This window comes from Heteronotia binoei, chromosome 17, assembly GCF_032191835.1.
Source record: "Heteronotia binoei isolate CCM8104 ecotype False Entrance Well chromosome 17, APGP_CSIRO_Hbin_v1, whole genome shotgun sequence".
NCBI lineage: Eukaryota > Metazoa > Chordata > Lepidosauria > Squamata > Gekkonidae > Heteronotia > Heteronotia binoei.
Genome location: NC_083239.1, coordinates 7,809,249 through 7,834,868, shown reverse-complemented (window position 1 = coordinate 7,834,868; position 25,620 = coordinate 7,809,249). Strand labels below are relative to the sequence as shown.

General features: G+C 47.7%; 1 protein-coding gene across 1 annotated transcript in view; it reads left to right on the top strand.

Annotated features, from left to right (window-relative positions):
• The first annotated feature begins 1,319 nt into the window (after window positions 1-1,319).
• The window catches only part of UBXN11 (UBX domain protein 11), a 58,392-nt gene continuing 34,091 nt past the window's right edge, over window positions 1,320-25,620 (top strand). The window contains 7 exon segments of the mRNA XM_060257875.1: window positions 1,320-1,481; window positions 6,173-6,235; window positions 6,945-7,037; window positions 7,628-7,665; window positions 8,576-8,686; window positions 16,607-16,707; window positions 22,538-22,592. Of these exon segments, the coding sequence (XP_060113858.1) occupies window positions 6,973-7,037; window positions 7,628-7,665; window positions 8,576-8,686; window positions 16,607-16,707; window positions 22,538-22,592 (370 nt within the window). The 5' untranslated portion in view covers window positions 1,320-1,481; window positions 6,173-6,235; window positions 6,945-6,972.

The window sequence follows — 25,620 nt, the reverse complement described above, 5'->3', positions numbered from 1 at the left end:
TTTTTGTGGCAGCCCAGGTTGCTTGATGCCCGCTCCGGCCTGTTCTGGGTGTTCCGGAGGCATTTTGGCCTAGAATGGCGTAATAAGGATTTGTGAGTTCTGCTTTTTCTGTTCTAGAATATTGTTCTTGAGTGTTTGTGACGCGTGCCAGTGTTTTTTGTGGCAGCCCTGGTTGCTAGATGCCCGTTCCAGTCTATTCTGGGTGTTCTGGAGGCATTTTGGCTCGGAATGGGGTAATAAGGACATACGAATTTTGCTTTTTCTGTTCTAGAATATTGTTCTTGAGTGTCTGTGACGCATGCCAGTGTTTTTTGTGGCAGCCCAGGTTGCTTGATGCCCGTTCTAGTCTATTCTGGGTGTTCTAGAGGCATTTTGGCTCGAAACGGGGTAATAAGGACATACGAGTTCCGCTTTTTCTGTTCTAGAATATTGTCCTCGAGTGTCTGTGACGCATGCCAGTGTTTTTTGTGGCAGCTCAGGTTGTCTGATGCCCATTCTGGGATGTTCCTAATGCATTCTGGGCCAGAACGGGATCATAAGGACGCGTGAGTCCTGCTTTTTCTGTTCTAGAATATTGTCCTCGAGTGTCTGTGATGCATGCCAGTGTTTTTTGTGGCAGCTCAGGTTGTCTGATGCCCGTTCTTGGATGTTCCTAATGCATTCTGGGCCAGAACGGGATAATAAGGACGCGTGAGTCCTGCTTTTTCTGTTCTAGAATATTGTCCTCGAGTGTCTGTGACGCATGCCAGTGTTTTTTTTTGTGACAGTCTACCTCAGGGGCGGCCAACGGTACCTCTCCAGATGTTGTTTTTTTTGCCTACAACTCCCATCAGCCCCAGCCAGCATGGCCAATGGCTGGGGCTGATGGGAGTTGTAGGCAAAAGACATCTGGAGAGCTACCATTGGCCACACACCCCCCCACGTTGTTTTACGCCCGTTGCAGGCTATTCCCGTCCCGTTCACGCATGTTGTTCTCGCGACAGCATAGAAAGGCTCGCAGCCTCAGTTTGCACCCCGCCCCCTCCTCGTGCAAAGGCTGCCTTAACCAAGATCCGTGCCAACCTTTCTTGCCATTCACTGCCACCGATGTTGGAAAGCGCCTCTAAGCCCTGTAAACTTCAGATATGCAGAAAGTCCTGTTTTCCTCAATCCTTTAAAAAAAAAAAAAAAAACCTTCTGCCGAAGCGCAGCGTACTGGGAATTGTAGTTTTTGGAGAACTAGCGGGAGGCCGACTGGATTGGCGTCGCCTTGGCAACCGCCTGTAAACAAGATGGCGGCTCCAGCCTTAGGCCTCCCAATGGGCGCGTGAGACCCTTGCAAAGGCTTTGGAAGAAGGAGAGGCGTTGGACGCGTGCAGGAGAAAGGGGAATTGATGCGTTCATCCCTGCGCGTTTATGTTCCTCCTTTGGTTGCTAACAAACAAAAAAGAGCTCTCTTGGGAAGGTCTACTCGGATGTAGGCGCCATGGGATTACATGCAGGTATGCACGGAGGGAGGGTCGTAGCAGCCAGTCTGGCTTCAGCATTTCCAGATGATCCCAAAGAAAGGAATGGGGAAAAGCAGTGATTATTTTTTTTCCCCTTCTTCATAATCTGATCTAGTAGCCAAGCGTCTAACTGTATATTTAGGTAGGGTTGCCAAGTCCAATTCAAGAAATATCTGGGGACTTTGGGGGTGGAGCCAGGAGGCTTTGGGGGTGGAGCCGGGAGTAGGGTTGCCAAGTCCAATTCAAGAAATATCTGGGGACTTTGGGGGTGGAGCCAGGAGGCTTTGGGGGTGGAGCCAGGAGTAGGGTTGCAATGTCCAATTCAAGAAATATCTGGGGACTTTGGGGGTGGAGCCAGGAGGCTTTGGGGGTGGAGCCGGGAGTAGGGTTGCCAAGTCCAATTCAAGAAATATCTGGGGACTTTGGGGGTGGAGCCAGGAGGCTTTGGGGGTGGAGCCGGGAGTAGGGTTGCAAAGTCCAATTCAAGAAATATCTGGGGACTTTGGGGGTGGAGCCAGGAGGCTTTGGGGGTGGAGCCGGGAGTAGGGTTGCAAAGTCCAATTCAAGAAATATCTGGGGACTTTGGGGGTGGAGCCAGGAGGCTTTGGGGGTGGAGCCGGGAGTAGGGTTGCAAAGTCCAATTCAAGAAATATCTGGGGACTTTGGGGGTGGAGCCAGGAGTAGGGTTGCAAAGTCCAATTCAAGAAATATCTGGGGACTTTGGGGGTGGAGCCAGGAGGCTTTGGGGGTGGAGCCAGGAGGCTTTGGGGGTGGAGCCGGGAGTAGGGTTGCCAAGTCCAATTCAAGAAATATCTGGGGACTTTGGGGGTGGAGCCAGGAGGCTTTGGGGGTGGAGCCAGGAGGCTTTGGGGGTGGAGCCGGGAGTAGGGTTGCCAAGTCCAATTCAAGAAATATCTGGGGACTTTGGGGGTGGAGCCAGGAGGCTTTGGGGGTGGAGCCAGGAGCAAGGTTGAGACAAGCACAATTGAACTCCAAAGGGAGTTCTGGCCAGCACATTGAAAGGGACCGCGCACTTTTGAAATGCCTTCCTTCCATAGGAAATCATGAAGGATAGGGGCATCTTCTTTGGGGGCTCATAGAATTGAACCCCCTGGTCCAACCTTTTTGAAACTTGGAGGGTACTTTGGGGGGGAGGCACTAGATACTATACTGAAATTCTGGTGCCTCTACCTCAAAAAACAGCCCCTCCCCCGAACCCCAGATACCCGCAGATCAATTCTCCATTATTTTATAATGGAATAAATCTCCTTAGGAAATAATGGGGTGCCCAGAAGACATTTCCCTCCCTCCCCCCTCCTCCTGATGACCCTGCAGCGGGGGGAGGGCCTCCAAACCGGGGGATCCCCTGCCCCCACCTGGGGATTGGCAACCCTATATTTAGGATATATTACCTGTTAATGTTAAAACAGAAGGCAAAAGAAGGAGGAGACGGCAAAAGAGGAGATGGCCGGACAGCGTTACTGATGTAACTAACGCGAATTTGAGCAGACTTCGGAGGATGGTGGAAGACAGGAGGGCCTGGCGTGACTTTATCCATGGGGTCACAAAGATTCGGACTCGACTGTGCGACTGAACAACAACAACAACTGTTAATAAAAGCCCTGTAATACCTTTTATTAAGTCCATGTGTTATACCAGCGAGTTATTCTGCCATCCTGAACAGAGTTGCATTTTTCTAAAGTTGCTGAAGTCAGTGGACTTTGAAGGGTGTAACTGCTTTAAGATTGTGAAGTAAGATTGCCAGCCTTGAGGTGGGGTCTAGAGATCTCGTGGAATTAGAACAGATCTCCAGATGACTGAGGCAAATTCCCCTGGAGAAAATGGCTGCTTTGGAGAGTGGACTCTGTGGCATTGTATTGTACTGAAGTCTCTCCCTTTCCCCAAACCATTTTCCCTAGGCTCCGTCTCCCAATAAAGGAAAGGGGGGGGGGGGAATAAAAGGAAAGGATTTAAATATACAGTTGTCTGGCTGTTGATTATTTAACCATTTCCCTCAAAGTAGGTTCTCTAACAAATTGTAAGATCACAAATTTTTTTAAAAAAAAATTGTTTCAAAAGGAAACTCAGGTAGGGCATTATGGTTGCCAACTCTGGGTCGGGAAACTCCTGGAGATGTGGGAGTGCCGAGGGACTTCAGCGGCGGGTGATACCATAGAGTTCACCCTCCGGAGTAGGGATTTTCATCAGAGGAACTGATTTCTGTAGTCTGGGGATCGTTCAGTTCTTATTCTGGGAGATGTTGGTTATGCCACTCCAAGTAGAGTTGCACCCTTGTACTGATTTCAGTGGGTATAGAAGGGTGGAACTGTGTTAGAATGGTGAGGTTATGTGCCACTGCCCACACATTGGCTGTGGCTCTTTTCTTGTAATGGTATGCTTTTGGGGGATTTATAGATCCTCTGTTTTATTCCAAGGAATTTGGGATAGTATATCAGTAGCTCTGCTGTACAATTGAGAGCAAAGCAAGCTTTCCTTCCCCCTCTTCCTCCCCATGAAGAGCCTCAGCAAATGGAGGAAATAGAGGCTTTGCTCCTGTGCAATTGAGCAAGCCTGGCAAAGCAAGGACAAGCCTTTTTCAGCCTGAAGACCCCTTTGGAACTCAGACACAGGGTGGTGGATCCATCATAAAATGGCTGCTGCAGGAGGCTGAGCTACCAGAAAATGTCAGGAAGTTCATAACTCTTGAAGTAACTCTTCAACATTTCAGGCAAAAGCTCCGCATAACTGGATGCCTTTCAAAAAGGCATACACACTTGCAGTCACACGGTGAAGCTCCTTGGGAGAGGGTGGCAGCTGCTGCCAAAACAGTATCTTTTTAAAATATGGAGCCAGTTTGGTGTAATGGTTAAGAGCAGCGGACTCCAATCTGGAGAATGAGGGTTGATTTCCCTCTCCTCCATATGCAGCTGTTGGGTAACCTTGGATTAGTTGCAGCTCTCTCAAGAGCAGTTCTCTTAGAGCTCTCTCAGCCCCACCTACCTCACAAGGTGTCTTCTGTGAGGAGAGGAAGGGAAAGGAGATTGTAAGCTGCTCTGAGACTCCAAGTGAAAGGCAAGGTATAAATCCAATCTCCTCCTCTTCTATTCCAGTTTGGTGTAGTGGTGAAGTGTACAAACTCTTATCTGGGAGAACTGGGTTTGATTCCCCACTCCTCCACTTGCAGCTGCTGGAATGGCCTTGGGTCAGCCATGGCTCTCGCAGAGCTTGTCCTTGAAAAGGGCGGCTTCTGTGAGAGCTCTCTCAGCCCCACCTACATCACAAGGTGTTTGTTGTGGGGGAGGAAGATAAAGGAGATTGTGAGTCACTCTGAGATTCTGAGTGAAGGGTGGGATATAAATCCATTATCATCATCATTTCCTCCTCCTCCTTCTCCTCAATCTGGCCCTAACCCCTTTCCCCCCAATCTGGCCCCAAACCACTTTCTAATAACACTTGGCAGGTGCCAGGAAAAATGTTGGTGAGTGCCGCGGTATCCATGGATGCCATGCTGGAGATCCCTGAGCTAGGAGTTACCTCATTTTTATTTTCACAACAGCTGTGTGAGGGAGGTTGAGCGAAATTACAGATAAGTATGAAGGGAAAAAACAAGAGATAAAGATACCGCAATCTTGTGTGCGGCCCCACTCCAGGCCTCCCAGAGCTCTTTTGAGTAGACCCAACCACGGTGAGCCATTAGTTGAGTGGGTTAGCTGTCTGCACTTTCACTTGGCTCTGAGGCTTATATATATATATATATATATATATCTAACAGTTGTGTGTGGTGAACAGAATTTCGCTTGATCCAAGTTTGTTAGTTATGCATGCCAAACTGGATCATGCCAAATTTCTGCTGCGGTAATATTAAATGAAAGCATTGGACACTTCCTTAAACGCACAGTGCGGACCCAAGAAATCACTATGCTTGGTTGGCTAAATGGAAAGAGCTGGGGTTTCTCTACTTCTAATGGGCTGATCAAAATCTGTCATTCCATTTGGTTGTAAGTTTATTTGTAACGGGGAATTGAAAACAAATCAGCCAGTATCATAATGCCCCTGTATAAATCGATGGTGCGGTCTCATTTGGAGTACTGTGTGCAGTTCTGGTCGCCGCACCTCAAAAAGGATATTATAGCATTGGGAAAAGTCCAGAAAAGGGCAACTAGAATGATTAAAGGGTTGGAACACTTTCCCTATGAAGAAAGGTTAAAACCCTTGGGGCTCTTTAGCTTGGAGAAACGTCGACTGCGGGGTGACATGATAGAGGTTTACAAGATTATGCGTGGGATGGAGAAGGTAGAGAAAAGTACTTTTCTCCCTTTCTCACAATACAAGAACTCGTGGGTATTCAATGAAATTGCTGAGCAGTCGGGTTAGAACGGATAAAAGGAAGTACTTCTTCACCCAAAGGGTGATTAACATGTGGAATTCACTGCCACAGGAGGTGGTGGCAGCTACAAGCACAACCAGCTTCAAGAGGGGGTTAGATAAAAATATGGAGCAGAGGTCCATCAGTGGCTATTAGCCACAGTGTGTGTGTGAATATATAAGTATATATAAAATTTTTGGCCACTGTGTGACACAGAGTGTTGGACTGGATGGGCCATTGGCCTGATCCAACATGGCTTCTCTTATGTTCTTAACTGAGATGTTTGATATAAGTATTCAGGCACAGTTTTGTGTTTCAGGTATGAACTTCAGCTGAACCTCTGCATCTGTTTTCCAAGGGGACAAAAGAGACTACATAAAATGTAATGTGTTTCTTTTATTTATAACATTTATAGTCAATTTTTTCTTCCCAACATCTCTTGAAGACTGAGTTATTGGAATGTAAGCGGGATACACTTTTGTGTTCTGTGTTAAAGGAAAATAGAAATCAAGCAATGTCTGTAAGAGTAACCAAATTTATTCCAACATGAACTTTGACTCACAAAGGCTTATGCTGTAATAAACTAACAAAGTTACTCTTTTGAAATTACATTTCATATTGAAAACCTCATATTGGTGCTTGTGGCTGGTTTGATTAGGAAAAAAAATAATCACAGTATTTGTTTTAGCTTGAAAACTGAGATCACAATGAGATTCCACATATGTATTTGCAAGGTAACTCTTGAAGTTTGAAAACCTTACATGAACCCTGCACCTGTCTTCAGACTGGGGAAGAAGAATGTGAAGTATACTGTAATGGGGTCTGTTTCCCAAAAGGCTGGAGTATATGATACTGGTGAAACAATATGGAAGGAGTTTTGGAAGGTATGTCTTGTCGTGCAAGGCTGAGAAAAGAGGTACTTGCTGAAATTCTCTCTTATTCAACCAGCAGCCTTGCTGTGCTTTGGTCATCTATACCAGCAATCCTTAATGTGTTTTCTGCAAAATTGTGCTTTCAGGTGCCTGCTTTTTCCTTGAGTATATGTGTGTGTGTGGGAGAAACTCTAAAAGCTTTCTTCTTTCTCTTTCTAGGATCTAAAAGCTGGGTTCGGGTTAAACGATGACTTCTCCTCTCTCTTCTCTGGGAAAGATTCGAAGAATGCCATTCGTCATGCATAGCCAAGGGTAAGTGGAAGCCAGTTCAGGCTGTTAGAGCCACAGGAAGAGCTTGCCTCTGTTGCCTCCTGCCTGGGTCTGCACATGTCCAGATCACAGTGGAGAGAGGAGGGCAAATGTCATGGGCCATCTAGAATTCCAAAACCGCCAGGGAACTTGTAGATGTATGCGTCTGCCTTACGTATGGAGACAGATCATTGAGACTCAACTCTGGCTGGAATTGGCTCTCTGGGGTCTCAGACAAGGGAATCTGTTTTCAAACACCTGGGATTTAAAATAAGAGATGGCAGAGAGTATATGCAGGACTAAAGAATGTACTCTTCTGCTAAGCTAAAGCCTTCTATCCTGTCTCTAGCTTAGAGATGCTAACCAGAACAGTTGCTATTACCCCTTTGATCTTTCCTTCCTTCTACAATGATATCAAGGGGGCTTGACTGCTGAACATATATGGTGTGGCTTGTCCCTCCTCCCTTTTTGAAGAACGTATTTGTAAATTCATAATTCAAGTTGTTTTACCAATGACGAATTTTTAGGTTTAGTCGATACAACTCGTCACGAGTCTCCAGTTTATTTTATGGGGGTTTATCTCTTGTTACTAGGAAGAGGGCAGTGCCATTCAAAGAAAGTGGCCCAAATGGTACGTAATCTATGTGTCCTTGGTTTGTATACCTTATTCTAATAATTATTGTTTATACTGTACTGCAAGGTTAATCCTTCCTTCATCAGTCCTTTAGAATAAACTGAAAAACCGCTGATCATGGCCTCTGCGGACCAGGAACAAGGGTGACAGTGCACTCTTAACAAAGCTACATCTTTTCTAAATCTGTTGGAGTAAGTGGGCTTAGAAGGATGTAACTCTGTTTAGGATTGTGCTGTGAGATTGTTTGAGTTGCCCATAGAGTCGGTAGCAGAGTGGAGAATTCAGTTTCATGCTCTCAGCCTGACCTACCTCATAAGGCTGTTGTGAGAATAAAATGGAGGCGAGGAGAATGATGGAAACTACGTGGGTCATCGCTGGGGAGAAAGGTGATGAGAAATAAAGTAAACAAATAAACTCTGCCCCAGTCGGCTTGTCAGATGGAGGAGGGGTAGGAGATCTGTTGAGGTTTTAAACTCCCTGAAACGTGGCCCCATTCAAACACACGTTTAGAATTTGCCTGCCAGGTCATTTAAGTGAAAGGTCATATGTGGGGACATGCTTATTTGTCCAATGGATGCAAATAACCTAGTAACCTACATTTTTGAACCTCTGTTAATTAAAATGGAGAAAGTTCTGAGCTCTAGTTGGTAAATGCAGTGGACCTGAATTGACTTGAAGTCTTGTGAATTTGGCCCAGACAAAAAAGACTGGGCCACTTCTCCTTATTGACTACATCTTCTTCTTGTAGATTCAGAATAGGCACTTGGCAGGGTATCAGACACTTAAACCTCATTCTCTGAGCCAAATGCAGCATTTAACAGACCTCAGCCCCCCACACAGATACAACACAGTTGGAGCAAGCTATATGCCTCCCTTTGCTCTTCATATTTGTTTGTTTGGTTTTCAGGGGATGAAGAAGCTCTGATGAGTGAAATCCTAGGGCCAGGCACCCAAATTCCAGTTCAAGTCAGTGGCCCTTCCTGCTCAAGTGGAAGTTCGGCAAAACCAGCAATCCCTGGTATGAGAGGAAGGGTTGTGAATAGGATTCTGGGTAATGCCCTATAGATTTTGCTAGTCTTTTAAGGTGCCTCTGGACATTTGACTTTGTTTCAGTTATAAGCTTCCTTGAGTCTGAGCTCACTTCAGCTGCTGCATTGAGTTTATATATACCGTATGTAAGGAGATATATTTATAGTTAAAGTTACAGATAACAAAAAGAAGGAATGAGGACATGTTCACAGAGAGAGGCCACTTGGAAACAATAAACCAATCAAAGAAATACAGAGTGAGGACCACTCTTGAATGCAGAACGTGGGCAGAGTAGGATAAACATAAAGTCTAATCGAGGAGAGTTCATTGTGAAACATGAACAGAACTAATTAACATCTGTAAAAAGTGAGTCATGGCTTAGATATTAATACCTATACTGACTGAGGAAATCTTTGCTCAAGCCTGGGAGTGAGATACTACTGAAACTTTAGAGGAATCCTGATGGTTTCTGAATAGTGCACCTTTAAATGTACAATGTTTGTCTTTTTATTCCTTTATGTAGGGATTGTCCTATGTAAAGCGAGCTGTGACTCACCAAAGCTTTTGCTAGAATAGACTTTAAGATACTGCTGGACTTGTGTTCTGTTTTGCTGCAGTATATCAGCATGGCCATCCCTCTGGAGAATGCCAAGTTATTGGCTCTATTTTATTTTAAACACCATTATCCCACCTTCCTCCTAAGAGGAATTCAAGGCAACTAGTGTTAAACATGTGGATTCGAGAGCTGGGCCAGATAAAGACATGGTCATTTTCCTTTCTGTTGCTTTTTCCTTTCCCAGTTAACATGGCAGTTATGTGCTCCATGTCGTCATTAGGAGGCCTGTGTACCTTTTATGAGTCCTCATACAGAGAGTCATCTGGCATCAAATTTGGATTCCTGAAACATCTAGCTTTGGTTATTAGAACAGAATGCACCAATATGTATGATGATGAAGGTATTTTTGAAAATGTGCTAGCACTGGGTAGGAACCAAAGAACCATGAAGCCCAAGGACTTTTTTAAAGATCAGCCACCCACACCATGTGGCAAACATATTTGAAGCAGAGGGGAGTTTGCATACTGGTTTTGACCTGCTATGGAAGGTCAAATATTCTATAGAGGTGGGAGACTCAAGCTTTTGGGCTTTTGCTTTTGGGCAAACTTAAAGTAGATCTCTGGATCTTGAGCATCATTCCTTGACTCAAGAGCCAGTTTGGTGTAGTGGTTAAGTGTGCGGACTCTTATCTGGGAGAACCGGGTTTGATTCCCCACTCCTCCACTTGCACCTGCTGGAATGGCCTTGGGTCCGCCATAGCTCTGGCAGAGGTTGTCCTTGAAAGGGCAGCTGCTGTGAGAGCCCTCTCAGCCCCACCTACCTCACAGGGTGTCTGTTGTGGGGGAGGAAGGTAAAGGAGATTGTGAGCCGCTCTGAGACTCTTTGGAGTGGAGGGCGGGATATAAATCCAATATCTTCTTCTTCTTCATCTTCATTTACCACCTTATTTAACCAAAACTCTTCTCTTTCAACTAATCCAACTACTGTTACAAACGAGGCAGATTTTTTTCACAGCACTGGAGACATTCTCTGCCATACTGTGAACATGTGTTCCACTTTTGCTTGCGAAAAGGAGACTTCACAGGTTTTTCACCTTGTCTGGAAAACTTCCAAAACTTGGAACAGCCCCCTTCTCACCTCCTGTTGTTCACCAAAAGAAGGCAGTGAGATAAATCATGTTACTCTCATGTGAAATACTCTCTATTCATTTTTAACTTCTTTATTGTCTCCACCCTAAGTTTAGAATGAATTGTCTATATTGAGGAAGTGCATGCAAATTTGGGCATCTTAAAGTAAATTGTCTGTTTGTATGATGTTTTCTGCCTTGCTGAGCTGCCTTTAGCAGCTTCTCATCTAAAAAAACATAACAATAAGCATCACAAAGTCATGATCATAACCACAGTGTCATAAAACTTGGTATAAACGTTTCAGGGATCAATCCAATCAATAGTTCAATTTGAACATATGAAGTTGCCTTATACTGAATCAGACCCTTGGTCCATCAAAATCAGTATTGTCTTCTCAGACTGACAGCGGCTCTCCAGGGTCTCAAGCTGAGGTTTTTCACACCTGTTTGCCTGGACCCTTTTTTGGAGATGCCAGGGATTGAACCTGGAACCTTCTGCTTCCCAAGTAGATGCTCTACCATTGAGCCACTTTCCCTCCCCTAACTGGCAGTGGCTCTCCAGGGTCTCCAGCTGAGGTTTTTCACACCTATTTGCCTGGACCCTTTTTTGGAGATGCCGGGGATTGAACCTGGGACCTTCTGCTTCCCAAGCAGATGCTCTGCCACTGAGCCACCATCCCTCCCCTAACTGGCAGTGGCTCTCCAGGGTCTCCAGCTGAGGTTTTTCACACCTATTTGCCTGGACCCTTTTTTGGAGATGCCAGGGATTGAACCTGGGACCTTCTGCTTCCCAAGCAGATGCTGTACCACTGAGCCACCGTCCCTCCCCGAATTAAATCAATCCGATCAATTGTTCAAAGGCCACCTGCTCATGGAAGACCTGCAGGGATGGCAGCAGCCTCGCCACCGGGGGAAAAGGAGGTATCTAACCCAGGGCCAGTGGTTGGAAAGGTTAATCTGCGCCCATCATATTTCAGATTGTTCTGGTTTCTTCTTCCTCCACCTATTTCATGCTTTTTCAATGCATTAGCTCTTGCAAGATTGAGCCCATGAAGCAGCCTTCTCCTAAGTCAGACCAGTAGTGTATCAAGGTCAGTGTTGTCTACAGCTCTCTGAGATGTAATGTGGAAGTCCTTCAAATCATCTACGGTTTGATTTTTTATTTGGAGATGCTAGGGACTGAACCTGGAACTTCTGCTTGCAAAGCAAATGTTCTACCAGTGAGCTGCAGAGTGGCCTTCCCTAATTCAGCATACAAACGCATGTATTTTCACTCTAGAACTAATTGCAACTTTTGAGAGGTGTTTTAAAATCATAAATAGGAGGAAAGGGCCTGGAGCTACAAATTATTAGTGAAAAAAACATTTAACATGTGGATCTCTGCTTTTTTTAGAATCAGGTCTGGTTACGCAGCTTGATATGAAAGGCAGTTACTCTTCAGATAATAATAATAATAATAATAAATAAACTTTTTATTTATACCCCGCCCTCCCCGCCTAGGCAGGCTCAGGGCAGCTAACAAGACATGGTAAAACCATAATACAAATAAAACAATATATGATATAATTAATAATTTAAACAGTAAAACCAATAAAACCATATGACATTATAATACAATCGGATTGTGTGTAAGATGGCTCGGTGTTATTGATCTTATCAAGAGTTCCGTCTTAAAAAGCTAGCTGGAAGAGGGCAGTTTTGCAGGCCCTACGGAACTGGTTAAGATCCCGTAGGGCCCGCACCTCTTCCGGCAGACTTGGATCCAACTTGTTCAGGTCTTTAAAGGTCAAAGCCATCATTTTGGTTCAGGCTCAGAAGCAGTATTGGAAGCCAGGGAATTGAAATGATACCAGTTGTATAGGTTTGAAGCGGTATATCCTGGTCAGGGCTCTAGCAGCAGCATTTTGAGCCCACTGAAACTTTTTTTCTGAGCTTTCTTCAAGGACTGCCAGATATAGTCTGAACAGGATTTTATTAAGACTGAGTTGTACATGTAACAACTGACTTCCCTTGGTGTAGAATTTGGATCTTTTCAGAGTGTGATCGCAGCTACCAGGAGGAGAACAAGCTAGCTGCAGAGAAGAGGAAGTAAACCCCCCACAGCAGGCACTCAAGGGGGGAAAAGTCACTAGCCGCAATGAGGCAGTGGTGGTTTTGCTCCCCTTGCCCCACAACCGGCTTGCAGTCCTCCGGGTGTGTCAGCAGTCTCCCTCTGTGTGCTAAGGAGAGAGCAAGAAGGTGGAGAGGGAAGCCCTTCCCTTCCTTCTGCATACATAAAGGATTCGCATTCATGGAGAGAGACGATCATCACACGCTCAGAGGGACTTGAGCAATTAAAATGGTTATGGATATATATTTGATATTAATAGTTACATTATTTTGTGTGTGTTGGGGTGGTGTGCGGAAGTCACGTGGCTTTTTAGCGGATGGCAGGTTTCAGAGTGAGCACAGCTGCACTAGGTGATCAAGAAAAGAGACCACGAACCTGCAGCTAATGAGCAGCTCTGTTTTTATCCGTCAGGCTGTTACCTGCGGTTGAGAGAGTATGCCTTCTGTTCTCCCGTCCTAGGATGCAGCACCGCCTGCCCCATCCTGAGCTGGGCAGCATTTTGAAGCAGTCTGGTGCAGTGCATGGGAACTGTTATACAAGCAGGGCCAGCCATAGACTGTCTGGCACCCCGGGCAAGGCTAACTTCTGGTGGTCCCCCCCCCCTGCACTGGCATCTCCAAAAAAAGGGTCCAGGCAAGTAGATGTGAAAACCTCAGCTTGAGACCCTGGAGACCAGGGGACGGACGGTGGCTCAGTGGTAGAGCATCTACTTGGGAAGCAGAAGGTCCCAGGTTCAATCCCCGGCATCTCCAACTAAAAAGGGTCCAGGCAAGTAGGTGTGAAAAACCTCAGCTTGAGACCCCGGAGAGCCATGAATGGGGCTGTGGCTCAGTGGTAGAGCATCTGCTTGGGAAGCAGAAGGCCCCAGGTTCAATCCCCGGCATCTCCAACTAAAAAGGGTCCAGGCAAGTAGGTGTGAAAAACCTCAGCTTGAGACCCCGGAGAGCCATGAATGGGGCTGTGGCTCAGTGGTAGAGCATCTGCTTGGGAAGCAGAAGGCCCCAGGTTCAATCCCCGGCATCTCCAACTAAAAAGGGTCCAGGCAAGTAGGTGTGAAAAACCTCAGCTTGAGACCCCGGAGAGCCATGAATGGGGCTGTGGCTCAGTGGTAGAGCATCTGCTTGGGAAGAAGAAGGCCCCAGGTTCAATCCTGGCATCTCCAAAAAAAGGGTCCAGGCAAAGAGGTGTGAAAAACCTCAGCTTGAGACCCTGGAGAGCCGCTGCCAGTCTGAGAAGACAATACTGACTTTGATGGACCAAGGGTCTGATTCAGTAGAAGGCAGCTTCATATGTAGGAGGGATGGTGGCTCAGTGGTAGAGCATCTGCTTGGCAAGCAGAAGGCCCCAGGTTCAATCCTGGCATCTCCAAAAAAAGGGTCCAGGCAAGTAGGCATGAAAATCCTCAGCTTGAGACCCTGGAGAGCAGGGGAGTGACGGTGGCTCAGTGGTAGAGCATCTGCTTGGGAAGCAGAAGGTCCCAGGTTCAATCCCCGGCATCTCCAACTAAAAGGGTCCAGGCAAGTAGGTGTGAAAAACCTCAGCTTGAGACCCCGGAGAGCCATGAATGGGGCTGTGGCTCAGTGGTAGAGCATCTGCTTGGGAAGCAGAAGGCCCCAGGTTCAATCCTGGCATCTCCAAAAAAGGGTCCAGGCAAATAGGTGTGAAAAACCTCAGCTTGAGATCCTGGAGAGCCGCTGCCAGTCTGAGAAGACAATACTGACTTTGATGGACCGAGGGTCTGATTCAGTAGAAGGCAGCTTCATATGTAGGAGGGATGGTGGCTCAGTGGTAGAGCATCTGCTTGGGAAGCAGAAGGCCCCAGGTTCAATCCTGGCATCTCCAAAAAAAGGGTCCAGGCAAGTAGGCGTGAAAATCCTCAGCTTGAGACCCTGGAGAGCCGCTGACAGTCTGAGAAGACAATACTGACTTTGATGGACCAAGGGTCTGATTCAGTAGAAGGCAGCTTCATATGTTCATCCTATCTGACTGGAGGTCTATTCGGGAGCAGAGGGCAACAGCTAGCGTGAGATTTTTAGATACAAGTGTCCCGTTTCCTGTCTGAAGATGATGGGGTGGGGAAAGTCATCAAGAAATAAGACTGAATCCGTAGAACAGTTTGGCATTTAAAAGAGGCAGGCAATATCAGTGAGGACATCAGCCAGGGCCCACATGCTAGTGTGGGGGCTCACTGTTGAACGTATATTTATTTAGTTCTTTCCATATTTATACCCTTTGCTTTCCAATGGGAACTCAGTGACTCGCAACAGCCTTCACTCCTCCATTGTATCCCCGCAGCGACAACCCGATGAAGTCGATTAGGCTGAGAAAGAGTGACCGGCCCAAGGTCACCCAGCAAGCTTTTGTGTCCGAGTGAGGATTCAAACCAGGATCTCCCGGATCCTAGTCTGACACTAACCGCGGTACCAAGTTGCGGCTCTTTTGCTGACCTATGCTGGGTGCTGCCTTTCTGTCCCCCGCCCCGGCTGTATAAATTAGGAAAAGTGGGAAGCAAGAAATCTTTTTTCTATTAACATAAGAAGAACATTTAATAATAACATTTTATTTATATCCCGCCCTCTCCGCCGAAGCAGGCTCAGGGAGGCTAACAACATCGCAATCCATACAATAAATTATACAACAGGTTTTAAAATCACATTCGCTTAAAAACATTCCAATTAAAATTAACATTCCTGGTGCTACTCTATTAGGTGTCAATATTATGGCGGAATCGCTTAAGGCGAATCATCAGTCGTTCAGTCAGGTAAAGGCCATCCTAAAAAGGATGGTCTTGCAGACCCTGCGGCACTGTTCAAGGCTCCGCAGGGCCCGCACTTCTTCCGGGAGCTGGTTCCATAGGTGTGGAGCTGCAATGGAGAAGGCCCATGTACGGGTATTCTTTAATTTTGCCTCCTTCGGCCCAGGGATAGTCAGCTGGTTCTTCCCCACTGACCTCAGTGCTCTCTGGGGTTCATATGGGGAGAGATGGTCCTTCAGGTAGGTAGGTCCTCGACCATATAGGGCTTTAAAGGTGATAACCAGCACATTGTAACGAAGTGAATCAGACCAATGGACGATCCCTGAATCAGACCAATGGACGATCTGGTCCAGCATCCTGTCTCACACAGTAGTCAACTAGTTCCTCTGGATGGCCAAGAGCAGTGCATAGAGGCCAAGGCCGTCCCTTGGTGTTGCCTCCTTGCTCTGCGATTCAGAGGATTAGCACCTCTGAACGTTGAGGTTCCCCTCAGTCACCATGGCTGATAGCCATCAATAAGAAGACGATATATCCCGCCCTCCACTCCGAAGAGTCTCAGAGCGGCTCACAATCTCCTTTACCTTCCTCCCCCACAACAGACACCCTGTGAGGTGGGTGGGGCTGAGAGGACTCTCACAGCAGCTGCCCTTTCAAGGACAACCTCTGCCAGAGCTATGGCTGACCCAAGGCCATCTCAGCAGGAGCAAGTGGAGGAGTGGGGAATCAAACCCGGTTCTCCCAGATAAGAGTCCGCACACTTAACCACTACACCAAACTGGCTCTCCATTAATAGACCCATTAATAGACCCATCCTCCATTAATCTAGGCTCCTTTTAAAGCTGTTTATTCCTGTGGTTGTCACTACATGATTTTTTCAGCTGCCAAGGTTCAAACACTTTTAATCATATCTTCACATCCATAAACAAAATCAACTTGAAGGAGGCCACTTCTCTTTGGAGAAATGGCACAGTAGGAGAGTTAACCTTCTGTTCTCTTGAGTGCTGCGGTCTTGAACCATATTGGAGTCTCCTTGTGGCTCTTTCTACACATCTCGGGGTCCAAACATCGATCCTTGACATCATGGGTGGTTTGGGGGGGCCAAATGTCATGAAATGTTAAGTAAGGACTGTTATTCTCTGAGCTCCAAGGACACAGCAGGTCTAATTTACTTGATCACTGAAGAGTTGAATACCAGCACCTTTGCTGTTGTTGTCCATTGTTGATTGAGAAATGGATGCTCTGGTGTTCCTGCCACAACCCTGGTCTCAGTGTCAATGCAGACCTGTGCCCTCCAGCACACTGTGACGCTTGGAAAATGAATTTTTGACTAGTTCCCACCCTGTGTTGACTTTGTGCCTTTAGAAGTTGCTCCCACGGACATGGAGCTGATGACCTCCATGATGCAGAAGATTGCTTTGCTGGAACAGAAAGTCAAGAGCCAAGGCCGTGCCATTCAGCACAAGGTAAAAACAGACCCGGCAGGCACCAAGAAGCGGCATTAGCCTTGTGCCCAGAGGTGATTCAAACGTTTCATGGGAGATCAAACCACTGTGGGGAGATCAAGTCCAGATTGGTCTTAAGTGATTCTGGGATCCTGTGCAAACTTGAGGGTGGGGCTAAAGAACCATGAAGTCAGCGCAAGGGGAAGGCCTGCGTGGAGACTCAGGTAGTGCAAGGACTCAGCTGTAAAGCAGTTGGGGGGCCCTGCCCGGATGTCCTATGGTGAAGACCACCCTGAATTCAGATACATTACCCCCAATATTTTATACAGGTGGAGAACACTGGGATTTATTTATTTTTTTACCATCCAGTAACAGCCAAGTTATGATGAGGATTTTAAGGCAAGAGCTGATATGCCATCGCCTGCCTCTGCATAGCAATTCTGGTATTCCAAAGTGGTCTCCCGTTGAAATACTGACCAGTGCAGGAATTATATTCCGCAAATATAGTGTCATTTTATGGCATTCTAGAGGATAACCAGTGAGCCAGAATTAGTTTTGCATGAAGGCGTTACCCTACATGGGTAGATGTTGCCTACCCTTGAGAGCCGGTTTGGTGTAGTGGTGAAGTGTGCGGACTCTTATCTGGGAGAACCGGGTTTGATTCCCCACTCCTCCACTTGCACCTGCTGGAATGGCCTTGGGTCAGCCATAGCTCTGGCAGAGGTTGTCCTTGAAAGGGCAGCTGCTGTGAGAGCCCTCTCCAGCCCCACCCACCTCACAGGGTGTCTGTTGTGGGGGAGGAAGGTAAAGGAGATTGTGAGCCGCTCTGAGACTCTTCGGAGTGGAGAGCGGGATATAAATCCAATATCTCCATCTACCTCACAGGGTGTCTGTTGTGGGGGAGGAAGGGAAAGGAGATTGTGAGCCGCTCTGAGACTCTTCGGAGTGGAGGGCGGGATATAAATCCAATATCTTCATCCACCTCACAGGGTGTCTGTTGTGGGGGAGGAAGGGAAAGGAGATTGTGAGCCGCTCTGAGACTCTTCGGAGTGGAGGGCGGGATATAAATCCAATATCTTCATCCACCTCACAGGGTGTCTGTTGTGGGGGAGGAAGGGAAAGGAGATTGTGAGCCGCTCTGAGACTCTTCGGAGTGGAGGGCGGGATAGAAATCCAATATCTTCATCTTCCTCACAGGGTGTCTGTTGTGGGGGAGGAAGGGAAAGGAGATTGTGAGCCGCTCTGAGACTCTTCGGAGTGGAGGGCGGGATAGAAATCCAATATCTTCTTCAATATCTTCTACCCTGAGGGTGATGAGAAAGAAGACTTTTCAGTATAATCCTAAACCCAGCTGCATCCTAAATCCATAATAATCAGTGAGCATAAAATGATGTTATTCTGTTTAGGATTAATTTAAAAAAAAAATTACACTGAAAAGCCAAGCTGCCCAAGATGTAGTTGTTAGTATGTTCCAATTCTAGGCAGAGCACAATATGACATCCCATCAAATGAATGAGGATGCTTGTGATCTGCACCCAATGTGGACTCTGACTTGCACAAACATGTGCCACAATATACCTTTACAGTACCACAAAAAGTTTTACTGCCGCAGAAGAACAAAGCTAGAACTGGACTCTACAAAGCAGATTGTCTAACAGCAAAGTCCAGGTTCTATAATTTTGAATAGATTTTTGCACGCGTATCTAATGTGCAAAGCGTGCGGAAAGCTGATATTGGGCTCTAGCATTGCACACGGCTAGCTCATGGAAGATGGGATCAGAAATTTGCGAAAGCCGTATGAAAATGAATGAATGGCGATGGTGTGTTCGCCCTAGCTGATGTTATTTTCCTTTAATTATTTGGATGGTGAATGATGTGCCTGAAGATAGATACAGTATATGCCAGTTATCTTGCTGTAAGTGGAAAATTTACTGAATTAGCTGTGTCAGAATTTGGTCCTAAAGGTTCCACTTGTTCATATCTAAAGTGGGGGAGACATATTTTATGTTTTAAAACATTTTTTTAAACCGTTATACTTCTATTATATCATTATTATTCTATTCTATTATATATTATTATAAGAGCCCCGTGGTGCAGAGTGGTAAAGCTGCAGTACTGCAGTCGGAGCCCTCTGCTCACGACCTGAGTCTGATCCCAGCGGAAGCCGGTTCAGATAGCCGGTTCCAGGTTGACTCAGCCTTCCATCCTTCCAAGGTTGGTAAAATGAGTACCCAGCTTGCTGGGGGGGGGGGTGGGGGTGGGGGAGTGTAGATGACTGGAGAAAGCAGTGGCAAACCACTCCATAAAAAGTCTGCCGTGAAAACGTTGTGAAAGCGTCACCCCAGAGTCGGAAACGACTGGTGCTTGAACAGTGGACTACCTTTACCTTTTTATACTTCTTTTTTTTTAAATGTTGGTTCTTTTAATAATTTATTTTGTTCTTTTAAAAGTTATTTACAGCCCACATTTCTCCCCAAGTGGGACACAAAGCCAATTCCAAGGAGCTACAAATAAAATTCTAAATAAAAATCTTTCATCTGTGGAAAGCCTCAGGCCTTTCCCCAGAAACAGAGGAGGGCAGAGCTGAGCAGTCTTGGCTGACATGCTCTTCTCAGGCAGCAGCGGATTCCCAGAATACAAGTTATGCTGCAAGAATGGAAAGCAAAGGAAGGTGGGAGAAGGGCAAAGTTCACCTCTCCTTGTCTGCAGGCTCCATTTTTTAATTTGTTTAATTTATTAATTAAAATTTGACTGCCCTTCCCAATAGTTGGGCTCAGGGTGGTTCACCGTAACCACAATTCAAAACCAGATGAAACCAAATTTATAAACAGTAAAACATTTAAGTTCCGTAAAGTATGATGGTGTCAAATCCTGGTGGAGCCACTGCCTTGTGGGGGGAGTGGAGGTGGGACTGCCAGATGTAAACCTTAGCTGTCCTCAGCCAAATACCTGGTGGGAACATCCAGGCCCTGTGGAACAGAAGCCATTCCTGCAGGGCCTGGATGGAAGTTAGCAGAGAGTTCCACCGGTTGGGGCCAGGGCAGAAAGGGTGCTGGCACTGGATAGGACTGCCAGATGTTGCTTGGGCTGGGGACCAGGAGATGTTGATCACTGGAGTGCAAGGCTCTCTTGAGGCTATACCAGGAGAGGCGGTCGTGAAGGTACATGGGTCTCTGGCCTTAAAGGTTCATAACAACACCAGTGCAACTCCTGCAGCACCGGAGAGATGTGAGCTGTTTACGGGGTCCCTGTGAGGACCCAGGCCACTGCATTCTGCGCCAGCTGGAATTTCTGGGTCAGCCTCAAGGGTAGGCCTGCATAGACCAAGTTACAATAGTCCAGCCCTGAGGTTTGCAGTGGCTAGATCAGGGCGAGACAGGGAGGGTTGCTAAGTCCAATTCAAGAAATATCTCGGGACTTTGGGGGTGGAGCCAGGAGTCATTGGGGTGGAGCCAGGAGCAAGGGTGTGACAACCATAACTGAACTTCAAGGGAGTTCTGGCCATCACATTTAAAGGGACCGCATATCTTTTAAATCCCTTCCCTCCATAGGAAATAGTGAAGGATAGCGGCACCTTCTTTTGGGGCTCATAGAATTGGACCGCCTGGTCCAATCTTTTTGAAACTTGGAGGGTATTTTGGGGAGAGGTACTGGATGCTATGCTGCAAATCTGGTGCCTCAACCTCAAAAAACAGCCCCCCCCCCGAGCCCCAGATACCCGCAGATCAATTTTCCATTATTTCCTATGAGAATATGTCTCCATATTCCCCTCCTCCCGCTTTCTCTCTCTCACTCACACAACGCTTAACTGTCTCTGGTGCAAGTGGGCAGCCTCGTTGGTCTGAAGCAGTAGAACAAAGCAGGAATTTCTGGTGCCTCCACAAGGAGGTCTGGAAAGTACAGGGGCTACGCTGCTCTTTGACACACACACTCACTTGTCCGAAAGGAAAGCAAAACAAACAGAGGGGCTATACTCTCATGAGGTCTGCTGTTGCTAACCCTTCCCCATGAAGTACTTCCTGCTCCAATGTAAAGGCACACGCACATTTTAAAACTATACCCGTTTGCAGGTCCTGCCCCAAGATCTAGAGGTAGAGGGTGGCTGTGGGGGAGAAGCTTCCCACGCCAGCCAGCTGGCTGGGGAAAGCCTGTAAAACCGGGAATCCCCGGCTGGGGATTGGGAAGCCTAAGGGGAAGGGAGGGGGCAAAGAGAAGCTGCTGCAATCGGGGCTGGGTGGGAGGGGAAGGGAAGGAGCAAGGAGAAGCTGCTACGATCGGGGCTGGGTGGGAAGGGAAGGGGTGAGGAGACGCTGCTGCGATGGGGCTGGGTGGGAAGGGGCGAGGAGAAGCTGCTGAGATCGGGGCTGGGTGGGAAGGGAAGGGGTGAGGAGACGCTGCTGCGATGGGGCTGGGTGGGAAGGGAAGGGGCGAGGAGAAGCTGCTGCGATGGTGCTGGGTGGGAGGGGAAGGGAAGGGGCGAGGAGAAGCTGCTGAGATCGGGGCTGGGTGGGAAGGGAAGAGGTGAGGAGACGCTGCTGCAATCGGGGCTGGGTGGGAGGGGAAGGGAAGGGGCGAGGAGAAGCTGCTGAGATCGGGGCTGGGTGGGAGGGGAAGGGGTGAGGAGAAGCTGCTGCGATGGTGCTGGGTGGGAGGGGAAGGGAAGGAGCAAGGAGAAGCTGCTGCGATCGGGGCTGGGTGGGAAGGGAAGGGGTGAGGAGACGCTGCTGCGATGGGGCTGGGTGGGAAGGGGCGAGGAGAAGCTGCTGAGATCGGGGCTGGGTGGGAAGGGAAGGGGTGAGGAGACGCTGCTGCGATGGTGCTGGGTGGGAGGGGAAGGGAAGGGGCGAGGAGAAGCTGCTGAGATCGGGGCTGGGTGGGAAGGGAAGGGGTGAGGAGACGCTGCTGCGATGGGGCTGGGTGGGAAGGGAAGGGGCGAGGAGAAGCTGCTGCGATGGTGCTGGGTGGGAGGGGAAGGGAAGGGGCGAGGAGAAGCTGCTGAGATCGGGGCTGGGTGGGAAGGGAAGGGCCGCCATTTTCCCCCTGCTTCCGAATTTTTGGCGAGTGGGGGAGGAGGCTCCAAATCGGGGGGCCCGGGAGGATTGGGAAGCCTAGAGACAGGTAAGGAGCCAACTGCCTGACTTGGCGTGGTTGATGAAATGCCAGCCTGGTAATGCTGTAAACTTGGGCCTTCCTGATCAACAAAACATATAGGATGCCCCCGAGACTCCAGGTGGCTGGTGCCAGCTTCAGTGGCACTCTGTCCAGAGTAGGACGTTGAGGCTCCACACCAGCATCACCCCAACTGAGCCATAGAACCTCTGTCTTGGAAGGGTTCAGTTTCAGCTGATTCTGCTTTAGCCATCCCACCATGGCCTCCAAATCCCTCAGCCAAATTAGCTGGGACAGTATCAGGCTGGCACCCAACAACTGATACAGCTGTGCGTCATCAGCATATTGATGGCAGCCCAGCTAGGCAAGGGGGCACATATAGATGTTAAATAGCATTGGGGAGAGGATGGTTCCCTGAGGCAAGCCACATACCAGGGGGTGCCTATGAGACACCCTCTCTTCAAGCGCAGCCTCTGTTCCTGACCTTGGAGAAACGAGGAGAGCCACTTCAGGACAGTATCTTTTTTTTTAAAGATTTATTTAACGATCAAGTCAGTTTTCAAAATCCCCAGCCTATTCTCCACCCCCCCCCTCCAAAAATACCCCACAGGGCGCAAGGGGATTTAAAAAAGATACTTGCAGAGACTGCTTCTAGATGCAAATAGGTAGACACATAAATACATGTGAATTCCCCCATAATGTCAAATTTTGTTCATTTGTTCTTTTTCTTTTGGATCTACAGGACAAGAAGATCAAAGAGCTTGAAGAGCAGATGAAAATCCTTCAGAAAGGCAATGGTACCCTCAGTCTTCTTCCCCCTGCTCCTTTTTTCTGTAGTGGGCAGGGGCCATGTTTTGCTTGAGATGTGGGGGTGGGGTGGGGTGGGGTGGGGGTGCTTATCTGGAGGCCTTTCTCCAGACCAGAGCAGGGCCTTGCCACAGGTGCAGAGCAGACCTACATGAATAATAGAATCATGGAATTGGAAGGGACTTCCAGGATTATTTAGTCCACCCCCTGCACAATGCAGGAAATTCACAAATACCTCCCCCCACACTCCTGTTACCCCTCCTCTATGCCCAGAAGATGGCAAAAGAAAGAAAGGGAGGGAGGAAAAGAGAGGAAAGAAGGAAAAGAAAGAAAGAAACCCCTCCAGGATCTCTGGACAAACTGGCCTGAGGAAAACTGTTTCCTGACCCTGAAGTGGTGATCAGCGTTTCCCTGAGTGTGTAAGAAAGGGTTGCAAGAATTACGCACTGATGCAACCTTCCTGCTCTCCTTCTTGTGACCTGCCTAAGTTCCCAGAATCAGCATTGCTGTCAGATGGTCATCTAGCTTCTGTCTGAAAACCTCCAAAGAAGGAGAGCCCAACAGCTCCTGAGGAAACCTGTTCCACTGAGGAACTGCTCTAATTGTCAGGAAGTTCTTCCTAATGTTCTGCCAAAAACTCTTGATTTAATTTCAACCCATTGGTTCTGATCCAGTTTTCTGTGGTAACAGAAAACAACTCTGCACCATCCTTTATATGACTGCCCTTCAAATACTTGAAGATGGTTATATATCACACTCTCCAGGCTAAACATACCCAGCTCCTTTAACCTTTCCTCATAGGTCGTGGTCTACGGCAGGGGTGCGGAACCTTTTTTCTGCCAAGGGCCATATGGATATTTATAACATCATTCACTGGCCATAAAAATTATCAACTTGAAAAACAGTGCTCTGCCAAGGGAGAATGATTCAGAGCAGCAAAATTAATGCAAATAATTGTTTTTCTATTTGAAGTCATGTGGGGAGAGCCTAATCTGGCACACACACACGGTCTGCCACCCTAGGCAAATGCATAAATTCAGGGCTTTTTTGTAGAAAAACTCATAAGAACATAAGAGAAGCCATGTTGGATCAGGCCAATGCCCATCCAGTCCAACATTCTGTATCACACAGTGGCCTATATATATATATATATATATATATATACACATACACACACACACACACACTCTCTCTCTCTCTCTCTCTCTCTCTCTCTCTCTCTCCCTCTCTCTCTGTGGCTAATAGCCACTGATGGACCTCTGCTCCATATTTTTATCCAATCCCCTCTTGAAGCTGGCTATGCTTGCAGCCGCCAGTACCTACTGTGGCAGTGAATTCCACATGTTAATCACCCCTTGAGTGAAGTACTTCCTTTTATCAGTTTTAACCTGACTGTTCAGCAATTTCATTGAATGCCCACGAGTTCTTGTATTGTGAGAAAAGGAGAAAAGGACTTCTTTCTCTACTTTCTCCATCCCATGCATAATCTTGTAAATCTCTATCATGTCACCCCGCAGTCGACGTTTCTCCAAGCTAAAGAGCCCCAAGTGTTTTAACCTTTCTTCATAGGGAAAGTGTTCCAAACCTTTAATCATTCTAGTTGCCCTTTTCTGGACTTTCTCCAATGCTATAATATCCTTTTTGAGGTGCGGTGACCAGAATTGCACACAGTACTCCAAATGAGACCGCACCATCGATTTATACAGGGGCATTATGGTACTGGCTGATTTGTTGTCAATTCCCTTCCTAATAATTCCCAGCGTGGTGTTGGCCTTTTTTATTGCAATCACACACTGCCTTGATATGTTCAGTGAGTTATCTACCACGACCCCAGGATCTCTCTCTTGGTCAGTCTCTGCCAGTTCACACCCCATCAGCTTGTATTTGCAGCTGGGATTGTTGGCCCCAATGTGCATTACTTTGCACTTGGCCACATTGAACCGCATCTGCCACGTTGACGCCCACTCAACCAGCCTCAACAGATCCCTTTGGAGTGCCTCACAATCCTCCCTGGTTCTCCGGTGGTCTGGACAGTGGGTCGGTCCGACTACTGGGTATAGGCTCCTCCTCCTCGTCACAGGGTCGGGTGCTCCAATCGATCCGGAGGGGGAGTGGCCTATACCACCCAGGACGCGCCAGTTCTTCTCCCGGCCCTGCACGAGGCAGGACGGTTTTTCTCCAGGCGCTTGCTGAGAAGCGCAGAAGATCCGGATTACTGAAACAAAACAGACCGGAAGCGTTGGGATCGGTCCCAACAACACCGGTGGCGGCAGTCTGCAGGGTCTACTCACGAGTAGACGTTGAGCGAACGGCAGATGCCTGCAGCGCTTCGTTCCCTCGCAGTCGCGATTGGAACCAAGCCGGAAGGAAAGAGAGGCGGCAAGCGCAGAGGCAGCGCGGTAAGCCGCCCTACAGCAACAGGGCTGCGCGCGAGTCCACGGGGCTTCAGATGGGTGCCCAGGCTGCCCGCGTTGTCTCTCCTTCGGACTGCCTAGTCGTATAGGCTTGGCAAAGGAGTGAGAGAGAGAGGCCTCTGAGGGGGTTTGTTCCTGACTGGAAGGCAAGATACCAAAAGGCCCAATAGAGGGCGCAACGGAGACATTCTGTCTTCCATTCTGAGCCTTTTCCCGCTTCTTTTTTAGTTGCTTTTGCCTTTCCTTCCCTTATAGGGACGTGAGAAGCTACAAAATGGCGGCTAGCTCACACAGCAACTCACACAGCGAATGTGATCTACCTCTTCTGCCTGGGGCTCTGACTCCTCAACAGGAGGCTCAGAATCTTGACCTCACAGGAGAGGATGCCAAGTCAAATTTAGTCCTTTGGCTTAAGAAAGAGCTGCTAAAAGAGTTGGGACAGGACCTTCGTCAGCAGCTGGACTCCCCTGCTTCCCTACAACCAAAAAAGAAGGATGGAGGGAAAAGGGGCAGAGATACTAGTCCCAGTGACACTATGGAAGGACGCTCTAAGATCAAGCCTCCTTTGGGTTTGGATTCCCCCCTCTTGAGCTCAGCTGAGGAA